The 16,906-nt window shown below is 36.4% G+C and overlaps 1 protein-coding gene across 8 annotated transcripts in view; it reads left to right on the plus strand.

Moving 5' to 3' along the window:
• Tcf4 (transcription factor 4) overlaps nucleotides 1-16,906 on the plus strand; it is a 343,664-nt gene that overhangs the window by 53,548 nt on the left and 273,210 nt on the right. The window contains exon 1 of one of the 8 annotated variants that reach the window (XM_019205632.2): nucleotides 15,738-15,864. The exons of the other annotated variants lie outside the window; for them this stretch is intronic. Coding sequence (XP_019061177.2) covers nucleotides 15,846-15,864 — 19 coding nt within the window. The 5' untranslated portion in view covers nucleotides 15,738-15,845. Of the gene's footprint in view, nucleotides 1-15,737; nucleotides 15,865-16,906 lie in introns of those variants that run through there. 8 annotated transcript variants of the gene reach the window in all.

Here is a 16,906-nt window from a genome sequence, read left to right on the forward strand (position 1 = left end):
CTGAAATAAGCTCCAGCCTTGCGAAAGCAAAGAAATGTTTATTCAGCCAGTCTTCTCGCTTAACCATACAGCTAAATGTGATGTGTGTAATAAAATGAAATTTTTGTTTATATGTGTCTTGAAGTGGGAATGCATCTCTCTCTCTTTGTGGTTCTGCAGACACATTAGTAAGTCCGGTGGCACTCCAAAGATATATAACAAAACTCTGGTGATACATAAAATGTCCTGTATCTTGATAAAGATATCTGCAGTGTTACTACTCACAAGAAAGAATGTCAATCCCACTATTGATTCGTCTAGAATATCCTAGAACAGAAACCTTTGGCTCTTGTTTTGAGAGTGGTTTCCCCATACCTTCAAGGAAATGTGTTTTCAGGGAATTCTTATGAGTAGTAATGACTCTAAACTCATTTTCTTTTTATTTTTTAGTTCTCTTCGTTTCTCCACGAAATTGGGATGAGTCCTATAGGCAGAGGCCTGCACAAGACTTCCAGCACCTGGGTCCCCCAAATTCTCCATTTTTGGTAGAATATTTTTCCGTATAGTGGGTCTTTGACCTTCAGGAAAAAATTAATCAAAGATTTCCTGGAAGTAAAAAGCAATGTCACTTAATATCTTAAAATTGAAATTGTAAATGCAAACACACTCATTAAGAGTTGTTCAGAACATGTGAAGGACTTTACGTAGAAAACTCGAGACATTTAAAATTTTATCTAAATCAATCTAATTTAATAGTTAAAGATGGCTTTATAGCATGTTGAAGGGAGACAGTGAGACGTGAAAGAAAAATAGAAAGGGAGAGAAGGAGGAAGACCTAGAATAAGAAAGAGAAAGAAGGGATTGAGAAAGGGGAGAAGAGATGGGCTTGAAAACTTCAGAAGCTTAATTAACTGATCTTGTCACACACAGCTGTTCATTTGAGTTTTGGGCCTCAGAGTATTATTCCTTTTTATCACTGTCTTTTGAAATGCTAATTAGATAATTGACCATTGTTCGCAATTCTTTGGCTACTTTTTATTCTTAAACTTTTAGAGACTAGTCCTTGAATGGGAAACTGGGAGCAGAACACCAGATGGGAAATTATGCTCTGGCCTGTAGTTACTGAGTGACCACCACGGTAGTGCTGGGTCTGTGAAACCCAGCTGAGAGCCAGATCTAGCCTAGGGGGTGCTTTGCATGCCTCTTAGGATCATTCTTCACCCACAGGTTTTCATTTTGTAATGGTGAAGGGGCTGCCTTTGTATTTTTATGCAGATTTATCAAATCTACTCAAATCAATAAGTCATCTTCAGCACAGAAAGCTCATTTGAAGAAGAGATGGGAGAATTTCCACAAATGATTAGCAAGACATCTTTAGTTTCTTTTGAAAATTTGTAAGCATAATTTTCAAAGAACGCTATTCCACTTCTCTAATGCATTCTTTTGTGAAAAATGGAATTAAAATGTATATGAAAACATCTTGAAGAAAATGCAAATGTAAGATTTGATTAGTAAGGTGGTTATTAATACATTCATATATAGAACTCTGAATCTGCAAAAGAACATTCTTGACAGATCAGGTATGATCTAGTAGAGATCTTTGATCTATCTACTGTATTTTACAAAGTGAGCTAATATTTCTTGTGTGTCTTGAATTGGTATCATAGAACCTCATGTCTCTTCACACTGCACAGGCAGTAAAATGACATGCCTGACCATTTCTATGTAAACATTAAAAATTATCAAATCTTGATGTTGAAAAGGTTGATTTGAAGTCTTTCACATTTTCAGTGGATATTGTAAATTTTCAGATAGCTTCATAAAAAGAATTTTATTGATGGCATTTGTCATTTTAAATTTCTGTGAACTAAACTTTTGTGTTTTTGTTTGGCATGGCTGTCATAGAAAAATGCTTTCCCCTCAGGCTATTTTTCAAAAATAAAAATTTGTAAAAGGAGATGCATGTATTATAAAACATTTTACAAACTTTAAAAACTAAAAAGATGAAAACAAATTGTCTTGGTAGTTAATCATTGTAAAAGTTGATTGTATTGCTGGATAGACTATGTGTACAGACACAATTTGAGATATTTAGGAAGTTTTTTATTATTGAACTGGTCACATGATATTTCTATTTCATACTTTTATATTTGCATTAAAAAATTTTTAAGATCTGTCAGATACAAGTATTTTAGAGTTGCCTTTTTTGGTCTTACAGTTTCTGTTTCCTAATTCATAAATTCAAAAAATATTATTTCTTCTTGGCTCTGTTTATAGAGATCATTCTCCTTGACTGTTGTTTAGTAAATTCTTTCCCTTTGTATTTTTCAGATTATGAATTTGTGTCAGATTATAAACTTGGCTATATCCCATGAATTTTGCTGATATGTAATACTCTGACTGTTATTAGTTTATTTTATTTATTTATTTTTTTGGTACTGGGGATTGAACTTGGGTCCTTGTGCTTGCGAGGCAGGTGGCAGAACCACTGAGCTAAATCCTCAGCCCTATTAATAGTTTTTGAAAAGTTAGTTTTAGTGACTTTTTCCCTTCTTTTTACAATAGCTAACTTGCATTCTCATTTATATTTTCATGAGATTATTGACTTTCCTTTTAAAAATTTTCATAAGTATTTCTACTTTTCTTAATAGTCTGCCCCAATAAAAATACAGTTTTTGTGTCCTTAAACTTCTCATACTCTTGTGTCTTACTAGCTGATATTTTGGGAATTTTCCAGTGATAGTTGAAATGATGTTTATTCCATAATTGAAATATTTGGAAATGAAACTTCTCTAATACACTTTTTTTTTCCTTGTACTGGGGCTCGAACTCAGGACGTTGTACTTGCGAGGCAGGCTTGGTGCCACTGAGGTAAATCCCAGGCCCTCTCTAGTATACATTTTAATTTGCTGTTTAGTTTCTTAAATTTGTACTTAATCATATGCCTTTTGGATCTAGAAGGATGTGTTGAACGATTCCACAAAATAATAAGTTATTTCTTATCCATAAATGATTCACAATAGCTGTATTTATGGTATATTTTCATCTTTAATTTCAATATTCTCTCTTATGTCTGTATTTTTAGAGAACTTTTGTATTACTGACTTGTTCCCTATGATGTTATGCAAATTTGAATTTTCTTAATGCATTTTAAAATTCTCTTATATTTCCTGTTAAATCCATGTATCTTCATATCTCTTCTAAATCTTGCATCTTGGCCTCAATTGCATATTTTTTTACGTTTGTCAAATGTCATGTATTCTAGAATCTATTTACATTGTTTTTTTATTTGTAGTGTGAAAATGGCTTTAAAAGTCTGGTTTCTTTCTGAATCATGAGTATATACTCCTGCTTTATTTTTTTTTTTGTACTCGGGATCGAACTCCATTTCTTGTGCTTTCAAGGCAGGCACCGGAAGCACTGAGTCAAATCCCCAGCCCCTCTCCTACTTTTTGATGTGTAGATTTTTTTTTCTCATAGCAGTTTTTAATAAGTTTTTAGCAAGCTCCAAGCCTGCACTTCTATATTCTCTGTGACACCTGGGCGTGCTGTTTATTTTAGAGTACTGTATTCATGCTAGCCTCCTTGCAAACCTCTGCCAATAGGAGGTGCTAGAGGAAGTGTGGCAGGATAGAGGAGGAAGAAGAGACTTGTACTACACTTCCTGTTCTTGTCATTGTCACACTGGTAGGCTCAGTTTTTCAATTTCAGTTTCCTCCCACATTCCTAGAATCAGCCTGGTTAGAAATCCTATCATGAGCCTGCAGGTGTTTCTTTGCACGTCTCTAAGCTTTTAGGATCTAAAATCCCAACGATGTTCTTTTGTTTCCCCAGTCCTGGAGATGGGAAATGTGCCCACTTGATTGCTCAGAGTGCTTTCCTCCAAATGTAAAGCCAGAGAACTGTGGATGTGGATTGTCTAAGCCGTGTGGCTCAGGAGGGCAGCAGTCTGCCAGTAGTTAGCTTTCTAGAAAATTCTTTTTAAAATCAGACTTATAAAGATGATAATCCCTGATGCTTCATGTGTTAAGAAAATTTTCTGTCAGATGTTTATTATTTTAAACCTAATTTCATCTCATGAGTGCTATGTATGTCGTACTTTTTCAAGGGTAAAGGGGTTATTAAAATAACCTACATCTTTTTAGGGCATTGGTAGATGGCCTAGCAAAAGGTACATGGCCTTCATCTGTCAACTCACAGTGTGGAAGCTGGAGAAATAAAGTAGACATGAGAGTAAGTCGACAGTTCTGCTGGGCTTTCTTGGGAAGATAAGGTAGGGAGGAGACACTTGGGAAAAAGGAGGTTATACATTGTGAAATTTGATTTAATGTGTACAATTTGCTTGTGGTATTGCAAAGCAGTAAAGAGAATTATTGACATCTACATATAAGGTCATTGCAAAGCATAAAATGTAGATCAAAGTATTATTTTTTACTAAAAGCTAAAAGATAACATTTATATAACATGCTTTTAAGGTAATGAGTTAAATTCATTTTTTTTTATTACTGCTGTTTCGAGAAGGTTATTTCCATACTAAAAATACTCCCTCTCCTACTTGAATCTTATTTGTCATAATTTTTTGCATGACGTTACAATCTATTGTTAGGAAATGATAATTCCATTTATTTTTGTTTCATGGGGAAAATTGTTAACCAGCTGTTTCAACCTCTCCAAATAAGCTTGATTCCAGAATTCCTCCTAAGAAGCAATGCTGATTGATAGGCTTGTCACCATTTTTCTGATCTTCTTCCTTGTCAGTAAGACATAGTGCAGAAGTCAAATAAATTTGAGAAAAGATGCCAAGGCTCTGCTGTTTCACAAACAGGACAATTAGGCTCTAAACTGTCAAGAAAATAACAGTCAGAATGAAGAAATGTCACAAACCTGTAGTAGGTAAAGGAGTAGGATGATTTCAAAGTAAAATCTTTATACATAAATTTTGTGGTTAACTAGTAATGGGAATAAAACTCTGGAGCGATATCAGAAAATTATGTTATGATTCGTGCCTAATGAAGGCAGGCTCTCCCTTGATGCTCTGCTTCACCTGCCCCTTGTTCTTTCTATGTGATCCCATTTTCTTTAACCAGTTTTTTGCTTGCAACTGAAGCTGTGCATTCCCGTATAAAAGTTGTATTTTCATTTATAAATCCACAGAATATGTTTTTCAGGAAAAGAAATGTAACTCAATCAGCTTTGCATGGTTTACATAATGTGATAGTCTCATATTTACTATGTGGTTAACGAGAAATAACTGTTACCAACAAAAATCAGAGAATTTAAAAGCAACGAACATTTTGCTTGGGAGCCTATGTATATCTCTATATAAATACATATAGACATCTATAAACATCATCGATCCTCATGTGCACATGCCATATATATGTGGATGTGGGATGATGCTTGTTTTTATATATACATATCTATATTTATATAGCTGAAGAAGTGAAACATATTGCTTTTTATTTAAGTGACTCAGTGTGTTCTTAGGGAAGCTTTATCTTACAGCGCTTTATCAATGCTGGAATGATTAGATGCTGCTAATGATTTGTTCTTCTAAAGGTCAAAGTTTGACTGTAAAATGATCCCCAGAGATATTCCTATGTTATCATTATCCTTATATTGAATGGAAAATCTCTAGGAAAATTATTATTCTTTGGTGGAAATAAAAATCACTTTAGGTGGCTTAATAGATTTGAATTATTCAGTCATGACATTGTGTGTGCGTGCATGTGTGTTTGTGTAGTTTGGAGAGCTGTGTTCAGGGGTTGTCAAAGTGGAGGGATCAAAGAAAATTCTTAAATCCAAAGTGAATTGTCGGTTCCTGAGAGAGTGTAGAGGAAGAAATTAAGCCCTTACTTTTCAGAATCCTTCAAGAGCCACAGTTCATACTCTGTATTTTCTATAGAATATTCTTAATAGCTTGCCTTTGTAGAAAACCCATTTCCCTGGGTTTTCTCAGGTTCCTTATGACATCAGTGGAGATCACTGCTATTTAACTGAGGTAGAAACAGTGAGGATCTGCATGCACACTCTGAGCAGGAGAGTTTGCGAAGAATGCAATATCCTCAAGTGTCTCAGCTCAGCATGTAAGGGAAATATGTACAGTAGTGACTCTGGTATAGCAGCTAATCAGTGCTCTATTCCAGGAATTTGTAAAGGTATTTTAAAGGTGAAATCATGATTTTTCTCTGAGACAGTTTCAAATCCAATCTATTTTAAAGTTGAAGTAATTGAGACAGTTGATATACTAGCTTCTCAGTGTTAGAGTACATCTTAATTTTTCTTTTTTTCCCCCTTTTTTAATATACTGTGTATCATGATCTTAAAAGAATGGCCAAATATTACTCGAGTACAGATGCTAAACAAAACACCTTTATTTTTCAAGACTGAAGAGACTGTTGGGAGACTCAGATGGCTGTTGTGTTCCCAATGTAATTTCCTTTCTTGCTCTCCTGAGTTATCTCTGCTACCTTCCCACCCACTATGTTGAAGATTATTCAAGAACACTCATGTGACATTCAAATAATAATGTAGTGAGTTCAGGCTGACTTTTTGTGTATGGCATACTTTGATAAGTGTGAATGTGTGATAATACAGGGAACTAAGTTCATTTTAAAGATGGTGTCACTTCTGTTTGTTAAAATTTTGAATAATTGTGAGAAAACACGAACAAATTCACAAATGAGGTCTCTGTCTCATTACTTTATTGTCATCTAATTTTATTTTCCTAGATTTGCATCAGGAAGTCCTCCAAAGACTATGAAACATTGTTTATATTATCATATTCCATTTGTTTTGGTCACTGTTCCTCCATATACACAGAATTGTTACTTTCCTAAATTATTCATGTCTTGCTTTACTTAATTTTAACTGACAATCAAAAATATTTCTACTGGATATTTAAAAGGAGTTAAAAGCTGAGTAAGGTGGCACACATCTGAAATTTCAGCACTCTGGGGGTTGGAGGTAGAAAGATAGCAAGTTCTGGTCCAGCCTGAGCAACTTAGTAACTTAGCAAGAATCATGTCAAAATACACACACACACACTCACACACACACACTCACAAGGGCTGGGGATGTAGCTCAATGCAAAGTCCCTTGGTTCAAGCCCCATTCTCACTGTTTCTCACTCTCAGTGTTTCTCACTGTTTCTTTCTGTCTTTCCATCTCTCCATCTATCTCTCTCTGTCTCTCTCACTATATATATAATTATTGCATAATTCTAGGCAGATCTTACATGCTTTTTGTGTTCATTTCCTTACCTTTTTTTTTCAAATATAAAACAGCATCTTTTCCTATAGTTTCACATTTTGAAAATGTCAGTGACTACTTAGGATTACATTGTTTGACTCACTATCATTTAAGTCTTTCCTACATTGTTGATAATTTTGGTTATTTCCATATCTTTGCACAAATTAAGCTTTTTTTCTTTTTGTTTATATTCTACAATATGGAGTTTTTATAGCTCTTGGTAGAGTTTGCCAACTGCTTGCAACAGTCTTTGAAATTTTTTTCTGTGAAATTTTATAAAGTTTCATGGAGCTATATTTGCTATAGTTAGCTATACCTAATGAATTGGTTTTTGCTATAAACACCCAAACATTTTGTACAACAGAGAACAGATCGTTCTTTTACTGGGAATGTAAGGAAAATCAACTCTATTCTTTCTGAAAGTCTCTTGAGATTTAACATCTAAAGAGTGTGGTCATTTTCAAGATCTCAGTCTTGAAGCAGGCATTCATACTATATCGGCAAGTACTTACTGTAGGCCATTAGCACATGTGATCACCTGTGGTGGGTGTTGGACTGCGGAGGTGCTGCGTGAAGTTTTATTTGGAGGATAATGGGCATAGGAAAACCTACACAAATGACCATTCATTTTAGTCTTTGTTATTTTCAGTTGAACTGACCACAGAAAACTTCAAAATCTGGGTCCCATGAAAGAGGACTTGAGAAAGCAGTATGCAGCCAGGGCTTTGAGTTGCATATTTTCTTGATTAGAGCTGAAGTTCATATGTGAGGAATCTCCATTGCTTTACTGCCTTCACTTACTCGGAAGTCTATGTGGCCTTTTTTGTGCTGAGGGAATTCATAAATCTTTTCATTTGACCCCTAAGTTGCTGCAGCCCTCAGCCTTCTCATCTCATTTGAAGACATTTTCATTTTTTGGTGTCTCAGACTTAATTCCAGGGGATTATCCAGGACTCCAGTTTCTTTCATGTAATGCTTCCAGTCATCAGTTTTCTTTGCTTATATCAGCTACTTATTGCTACATAGAGAACTCTTCCAAAACTTAGTGCTGTAAGACAGTGACTATTTAATTTGCTCACACTTCTGTTTGTAGCTCAGCAGTTTGGACCAGGTTCAGGTGGAAGGTCTCTGCTAATCTCGCTGGAGGCTGCTTCCTCTAGCAGGTGCAGTTGCATAGCAGATGGGTGGAAGGGGCAGGTTTGTCTAGGGAACCTTCAAGCCATTGGCTCATTTCTGTGTCATCTGGTTTCACCCTCCAGAGGCTGGCCTGGAGTCCTTTGTATCATGGCAGCAGAGTAAGCAGCAGCCGAAGTGCAATCTGGTTAGTTTACTCTGCTTACACCATACTTGATGATGTTCCATTTGACAAAGCAGGTCCAATGGCTTTGTCCATATCAAAGCAGCAGAAGACTCCATAGGAAAATGGGTAAAGAGAGATGTGATTCATTAGGTTTCATCATAGCCTGTGACAGGTTATATTTTTCAAAGGTTCAACCCTTGAAACTTCATGAACTTCTGTTAGTGTTTTGAGGTATTTGATAATAGTCTTCTAACTACTGCCTGCTTTAGCCTTTGACAGCCATCAGTCTGTTTTTTAACAGAGTAGTAACCCTTGAAATGTTAAGTCAGACATTATCCCTCTTCAACTCAACACTTCAGCAACTTCCCATTTTATCCAAAGACAAAGGAATGATAATGGCATGTGGCATCTCAGTTTCCTCGGTGGTAGGGCTGATTACTTTCCCACCCAGTCTCTGTGCCTGTCTTCTTGGTGCTCCTTCAGCAAGCTCTGCGAGCTCTTCACCCAGGGTCTTTGCCTTTGTCACCTCCTCTCCTGGAACATTCCCTAGTGAGTTTCTCCATAGGGGCCCCTCATCGCTCTGAAGCCTTTGCTCAGTGTTCTGTCATCAAGGAATTCTCTGACCACACTGTTGAAGGCTTGTTTCTTCTTATACTGCTTTCTTTTTCCCCACGTTGCACTCTGGATCGATCTACTTCTTGTTTTCCAAGAGGCTAACATTTCCGAGTTGTGTAATCCAACTTCCTTTCCCTCAGTCTTCTAGTTGGGTTCAGCCAATGGGATGCTTAATCTTTCCCTTCACTTGTGTTACAAACCTTCGAAACAATGACAGTGGATTATTTTAGCTTTAGATAAACTGAACTAAAAGCATTTCATGAACCAATTTCTGTGTATTCAGACAGTGGGCATTATTACTTAGCTCAATTGAATAAAGACTCTAAAGTTGAGATCACATGACTTATTCATGGTAACAAAACTAGGAGATAAAGAAATCATGTCCTAACCTCATATCCAGTGGTCTTTGCCATCTATAGTCCTGTCCTTCAAACTCATCACCAAATTACAGCTCTTACATACCCCTTTGCGAGTTGTCTTACTAACACATTACCACCACCACAAACATTATCACTATTCTATGGAAACTTCTTTCAAAGTCTCCTTGAAAACTGGGTGTGGAGGGGCACCTCTGTAATCATAGTACTCTGGGAGGCAGAGGCAGGAGGATCCCAAGTTCCAGACCAGCCTGGGAAACCTGGCAAGACTCTGTTTCAACATAAAAAGCAAAAGCAGACTGGAGATATATCTCTGTGCAAAGACCTGCATTAAGTCCTATACTACAAAAAAAAAAAGCTCCACCTTGAGTTTTTCATCATGTCTGGTTTGCTACTCATGATCTCTTTCTCCATCCACTTATTTCTGAGGATATGTTTCCCTCGTCTTTTTTTTCCCCTGCTTCCTGAGTCACCAGTTCCTTCTCCATTGGCTCTTCAGCATTGCAGTATGTCTCTCCCGTCTTGGAATTAAAGATGGATTTTAAAATTTCAAGATGGATTTCAGCAAATGCATACACACCCCAGATTTTGAAACTAATTTACCGCCTCAATTAGTTCTTTCCTTTGCATAGCCACACTTGCTCACACCACATTCTGTGTGATAAGATGTGCTGTGATCTGTATTCTTCCCACAGCACTCCACAGAGCTCCACGTTAAAGTCACACGGACATGTCGTATTGGCTTGGGCCTTTCCTCTCCATGACATTTTTAAAGCATTGGGCTTTGACCACATTCTTCTTTCAGAATTCCTACAGTTTTCTAAAACTCTTCTAAAGTGTATCTCTTTTGGGGAGAATCTCTTTAACTCTGGAGACTTAACTTGATTGTCCCTTTAATGTATCCTCTTCCTGCCCCGGGCATATGTTAGATCATAACTGCAGAGATACTTAGTCTCTTGATTAAACTGCAGTTCTTTGAGAGGTTAGGATCTTGTCCTTAGTGCTTGTATCCTAGCCATGTCCCTATGCTTGGCTCAGTTTAGAACAGAGTAAATGCTCAACACATGTTAGATGAAAGAGTCTGACCATGCTCAGCTTAGTGAGGGCCTTTCCTTCCGTTAAGCGTTGGTTAGACTAGGTCAAATAATAGAAAACTCTTTTTATGGACTTGACCTTCATGGACTTGCTTCTGAATTTAGAGAGATTTCTTAATCTTGCTGAAATTTTTTTCATCTTTAAAGTAATATTTATAGGGCCAGGGATTTAGCTCAGTGGTGCTGCCACCTGCCTTGCAAGCACAAGGACCCGAGTTTGAGCTCCGGTACCAAAAAGAAAAAAAAAAATATATAGATCTTTATGGGATGGAACAGGATCAAATGAGCATGTTTATTAATTGATTAACATTATGCCTGACACATGCCATATATTCCATGTATAGTATCTATAGATGAGATAATATATAAACTATATAAAATTATATCAATGAATAGATATTAGAAATACAGTGGTAATTAATATATGCATCAGTTGCTTTTACATGTATCTCTTTTACTTAATTATGGGTTTTTCTTCTGTTCATTTGCTCTTTTTTATTTAGAAAAAAATTTCTGCAAAAAAATTCAGGTCTAGGCCTCTCTGGGGCTGAGTGTACCCCCAGAGAGGCTTTGATCGTAGTGCACCTTTAAACAACAGTTTTCAGTGTTGTATTAGCAACCGTGTATTTCTTTAAAAGATTTATGTTTAATGATTGTTTGGATTAGTTGTCACCACTTCCTCATTTTACTAGGATAGTTTTCAGATCTTCTCCTCAGTCAGTTACGGACCAGAGCTGTGGTTACTGTGATTGTTCTACTTGGGTTGCATGTGTGCTTACAAACACATGTTCGCTAATGGAGTTTCTTAGGGTGTAAATATGAGACCATTTAGCTTGGTGCCATAATGCTCCTGTTGCACTGTCGGCACAAGATGCCATGAATACAGTTTTTGAAGTAGTTTTTGAAGAATGTCAGGATTCTTGAAATTGGTACTAGTCAGACAGCATTAGCAAAGGGGAAAAGATACAGTAGAGATGGAAGATAGGAGAGAAACTTGGTGTTTGAAGAATGACACTTTATCTTTTAGAAGAGGAATGCATACCAAAAGCTTATCTAATGTGAAAGAATTTACATGCAAAGCAAATCTAAAACATAGATCTTAATTTATCTATGTAGATTGTAGTTTGGTTTTAGATAGGGAATGTTTATGCTAACTCAATTAGCATTAACTGGTGCTATCAGTAGTGCTAGCTGTCTAGCCTCATACTTTTACATCTTTATATATTACAAAGAGGAGGAAAAGATTTTAGGAATTTTTCAATAGGGAAAGATAGCATAGAGAATTATCTCTTGTTATGGGTGTGTTTAAAATTTTTTAAATATATTATTTGTCTTCTGAAATATTAATTCAAATAGGAGAAAGTGAAATAATCTTGTAGCTATTAAACTTTATTGCATTTTCCAAATACTGTATATAGTTAGAGGTAATGGAAATTCTTAAAGAAATGAAGGATGCATTTGTGGTCTACACCATAGCTTTGAGAGCAGTTAGATATTTATGGAAAGATTATAAAAATCAATTAAAAAAATTGAAAAATAATATCGGTTAGGAACACTATATCTCCACTATTTGGTGTAATGTATGTATTGACTCATTCACTCAATCACTGCGGTGTGGGAAGTGTTCCAAAATTAGTCACTTATATGGAGAGGTGCTATTGATGTTTAAGAAAAAAAAATTCCTGAGAACTAGGAAGGTTCAGGAATGAGTATAGTATTTTAAAACTGAGCTGTTTGTCTTTCACTCTGTCATGTCTAAGTCTCACAGAGGTTTTGTCCAGGGAGAGTAATGAGTCCAAGGGAATTACCAGGAAGCGCCCTGCAGTAAAAGAACAGTTATACTTCAGGGGTGAGGGGTGGGGTCAGGAGTCTGTAATAGTCCATGATATTTCATATTCTTCTCACCAGGTGAAGATTTTCATAGGCAAAATGCTTACTCTTTAGGGGAATTGCTGCCTGAGTTGCATTTCTTTTGTTCGTTTGTTTTTTTTGGGGGGGTACTGGGGATCGAACTTGGGTCCTTGTGCTTGCAAGGCAGGCGGCAGAACCACTGAGCTAAGTCCCTGGTGATTCACCCAGGAAGGAACACACCGGACACGTTTTAAAGGGAACAGACCTTTATTAGTCTGGCCAGATGGCACTCCCAGAGCCAAGTAGTTCAGAGAGGTCTCTGCCTAATTGAAATCTTTAAAGTGATAGGTGGCCTTTTATATTCTGTCGTGGGATTTCATCTCATGTTGGAAGCAGCATTTGGCTTCCTTCAGTTTGTTACCCACTCACTGTTGCCGTCCAGCACTGAATTTACCTGTTGAAATCTTACTCGTTTATTCCCTCAGAGGTGTACCATACCTCTTCCAGGTATTTCTCTTATCCCTGAATATCTATATAATATTTATTTGTCTAAATCTTATGACAAAATATTTTTTGATTTTTAATTTTCTTTTTATTTTTTAAAAACATTCCAAGCATGTTCAAGGTAAATATCCCCATGTAGGTGTTACACAGCTGTATAGTTACCAACATAATGTCACACCACCCCCCTTAAGAACAAGACAGTTATATTTCTTTGGGGCTAATCAGGACTGCAGTCCTGAAAACAGATTCAAGCAATTTTGAAAACATGCTCCCTATTTTGCCATTGAAAGATCTGTACACCCACCCATTCCCTAACTTCTTGATTTTAATTAATTTCTAATAATAGATTGAGATCCTTGAAATCAGGAACTCTATAATTTTTATTAATACATTACAAGATCCTTAAAATTAGAGGAAAATATATACCTTTATTTCTTTTTTCGGCTTAAAATATAACAGTCTTCCTTGTGGAAGTAGCCATTGTTATTATTTTGATGATTTTGCAGTCTAATCTTTGTAAAAACTTGATATGAAATATGTATATTGCTTTTTAGCTTAACAGTTTATCATGAGCATTTTCTGATGGCCCTGAATGTTTTTGAAATCCTGGTCTTTAAAGAGAGCATAGTGTCCATCATACAGATCTTCCTTAATTTGTTTGAATAGTTCCTTATTGTTAACCTCTGCCTTCAACGTCCTTTGTACATAGCAGTGTGTTAGCACTGGCAAGGATATTATTAGGGTGTTATTAGGGTATTAGGTATACTAGGGGTTTATTAGGTATAAGGCTTTTGGCATAATTTACCAATTTGCTATCCAGAAAGACTGTGCCAATTTGAATTATTATTTTATTAACTTGGTAGTCAAAAATAGTATCTAAGGGCTGGGGATTTAGCTCAGCAGTTAGTGGCCTGCCTTGCAGGTGCAAGGATCTGACTGCTGGGTGTGGTGGTGCACGCCTGTAATCCCAGCATTCGGGAGGCTGAGGCAGGAGGATCGCTGGGAGTTCCAGACCAGCCTGGGCTACATAGTGAGTTCCAGGTCAGTCTCAACTACATAGTGAGACCCTGTCTTAAAAAAAAAAAAAAAAGTTGGAAGTGAAAGACCTCACCAGTGAAAACTACAGTACCCTGAAATAAAAGATCAAAGAGGACATCAGAAAATAGAAAGATGTCCCCTGTTCCTGAATAGGCAGAACCAATATGGTCAAAGTGACCATACTTCCATGGAGACCCCTGTCAAAAAAACAAAAAAAAAAAAAAAAAAAAAAGTATCTGACTGTGTTCTTTTAAAACTTGGTATTTTCTGGATTATTAATGAATGACATTGAACATTTTCATGTTCATAATTCTTATTTCCTGTGTTAAATAAGTTGTTATCTGGAATTGCAGTGAATGGTGCATGCCAATAAATTTAGCTCCAGATCTTGTGGTTTGCAGCAATGATTAATTATTTTAAGTATTTCACAAATCAGTTCTGTTTTGTTTTGTTTTGTTTTTTGAGTCAGGGTCTCACTGTGTAGTTGAGACTGACCTAGAACTTTGTAGCCCAGGCTGGTCTCGAACTCATAGCGATCCTACTGCCTCAGCCTCCCGAGTGCTGGGATTACAGGCGTGTGCCACCACACCCGGCTCACAAATCAGTTCTTGGTGTCTTTGGAGCCAGAATGTCTGCTCAAATGCAAGGTACTTTAGTTGAGAGTTGGTTTTTATATTACCTTTTCCATATTATATTCAAAATTGTCACTGTTATGGTTTTGTCTCTTTATAACATCAAACTTTCTTTAGAAATGAGTCTGTCAGGAATTAGTTAAAAATTATTTGTCTATGAAGAACAGTCTCATTTTCAAATTGTCTTTAAGAAAAGTAATTTATTTAGATAAAAAGTCTCAATTAGTTACTGTATTTGGCTGAGTATATGGTATGTTGAACTACTGGGATGAACTTGGAGATCAAAGCATGTGGTGTAATTTGTTTATCTAGTGAAGTAAAAGTTGTCATTATCACGAGTCAGTTTTTAATGCTGAGATTGCACTTTTGTCAGATGAAATTTCCAAACTCCAGCATTAGGGAATGAATGAAAACGTTTTATATTGTTGAAGTAGTCTAGGTAAATATTTTTAGCCTCTTAAAAAGCAGAGAATGCTTTTCACTACTGAAGCTCCTCTATTACCTAAATCTGAGCTGTCAACCCAAAAATAAAACTAGCATTTTATTAAAATGTCCTGCCCTCCCTTGCCTCCAGTCATACATTGCTGAACTGAGATCTTTATATGTTAAAAAAATTATTTACTGCATGTGGTAAAAAATAATATTAAAAGTATATGAGTTATGTGGAAGAAACATTCAAAACAAATCTACCCAGACATCAACAGGATATTATTACCCCAAAGAAATGACGACAGTTTGCCAGCTTGATGCGTAGAGGAAGGAAATTTACAAACATCTCCAAGAGAGGCATGTTGAGCGGTTAAAGGAAATGAGGCACGTCCTGCTTTTATTGTGCTTATTGGAGTGGGATTCCCAGAAGGCTGAACAAGGCTGTCCTGAGACCTCTGTTTGGCAAAGATCTTGTTGACTCATATTTTATTTTTGTTTCAGTAAAGGTCTGCTATTGTTCAAATTTCTAATGCAGCTCATAAACACACAGGCGATATCATTTCCCCTTCTTCTGATGTATACAAATAAATGAAAATCTCCCATCATCATTAACTGGGGGTCTGTTTCCATGAAACACAGAAGAGGAACAAGGAAGGCTACTTAGAAGAAAGACCATTTAAATGGAGATCTCGGTTCACAAATTGAAAAGTGCATGAAATTGTATTTTAAAGTTTTAATCACCAGATATTGAGGGAATTTATTACTTTCTATTCAGATGGAAGAGGAAAGCGGAGGTAAATATTTATGTAATTTGTATTTCAGAATCCTAGCCTTTGTTAAAAAGTTTTCTATAGAAGTTGGATCCCTGGTCGTTTTGGATTTAGGCTTATTAGAAAGCCTGCCAGACTGAAATGTGTGGTTTTGAAGTTTGGACTTGTGTACTACTTTGATCTGTTTAAAACATTTTTTATCAAATTGTGCACATATAAATGAGAAAGAAAATAAGGATTATTATAAACCTGTCTATGTGCTTGCTTCGTTCGGCAGCACATATACTATAAACCTGTCTACTGTTTTTTCAGCTCTAACTTTTTTTGCTGCATCTATCAAAATGTCTGAGACTCATGACAGAAATAGTGGTATGGAAGTCTTCTTTGGACCTATACTGTGACTCAGGAGTTCTAAGGGGCAGACTCAAGGCTATATCTGGAGTTTTAAGTTATGAATTTGTGCCCTCAACCTTGAGTCAGAAGATGTGGTTACTGTCACTGTTATTCATAGAGTGGGCTGCATAGAACATTAGGGGATACTTGGCTTTGGTTTAGTAGAAAATTAACAGACCAAACATGAAAGAGAAAAATAGTATGTGTAAGTGGAAGGCCACTGTTGGTTAAAAATGTTTGGTTTTGCTTTCATTTCTTGTGGTTATTCCTTAGGATTATTGCTTTTAATGTTTTCCAGCCATTTTCTTGTATCAGGAATTCCAAAGAAAGTTATTATTTCAGTCTTTCAAAGGTTTGCTTAAGGGTATAGATGGGGACTGATTATCAAAGGAATTTCCCTGGTTGGAATCCTAATGGTTTCAGTTCCTGTGATTTCCTCCCTCCCTTTCCCTTTTATTTTTGGCTCAGACCTCCAGTAATATCTGTATTAATGAAATTTCTATGGGAGATAGGTTTGGGGGATATTTAAGAGCCCAAAGGTATTTCTGAATCAGGAGTTTGAGGAGTGCTGTTATCTTAGAGGTAACCTCCTATTGTCAAGAGTAAAGGGGGTTGAGATTTGGGGTTCCTGGTCCAGACACCACAGTAAGCCATTAGCGATTTCATCTGAGTT

The sequence above is a fragment of the Fukomys damarensis genome, unplaced genomic scaffold (assembly GCF_012274545.1).
Source record: "Fukomys damarensis isolate Sample0158 unplaced genomic scaffold, DMR_v1.0_HiC HiC_scaffold_30, whole genome shotgun sequence".
Classification (NCBI taxonomy): Eukaryota; Metazoa; Chordata; class Mammalia; order Rodentia; family Bathyergidae; genus Fukomys; species Fukomys damarensis.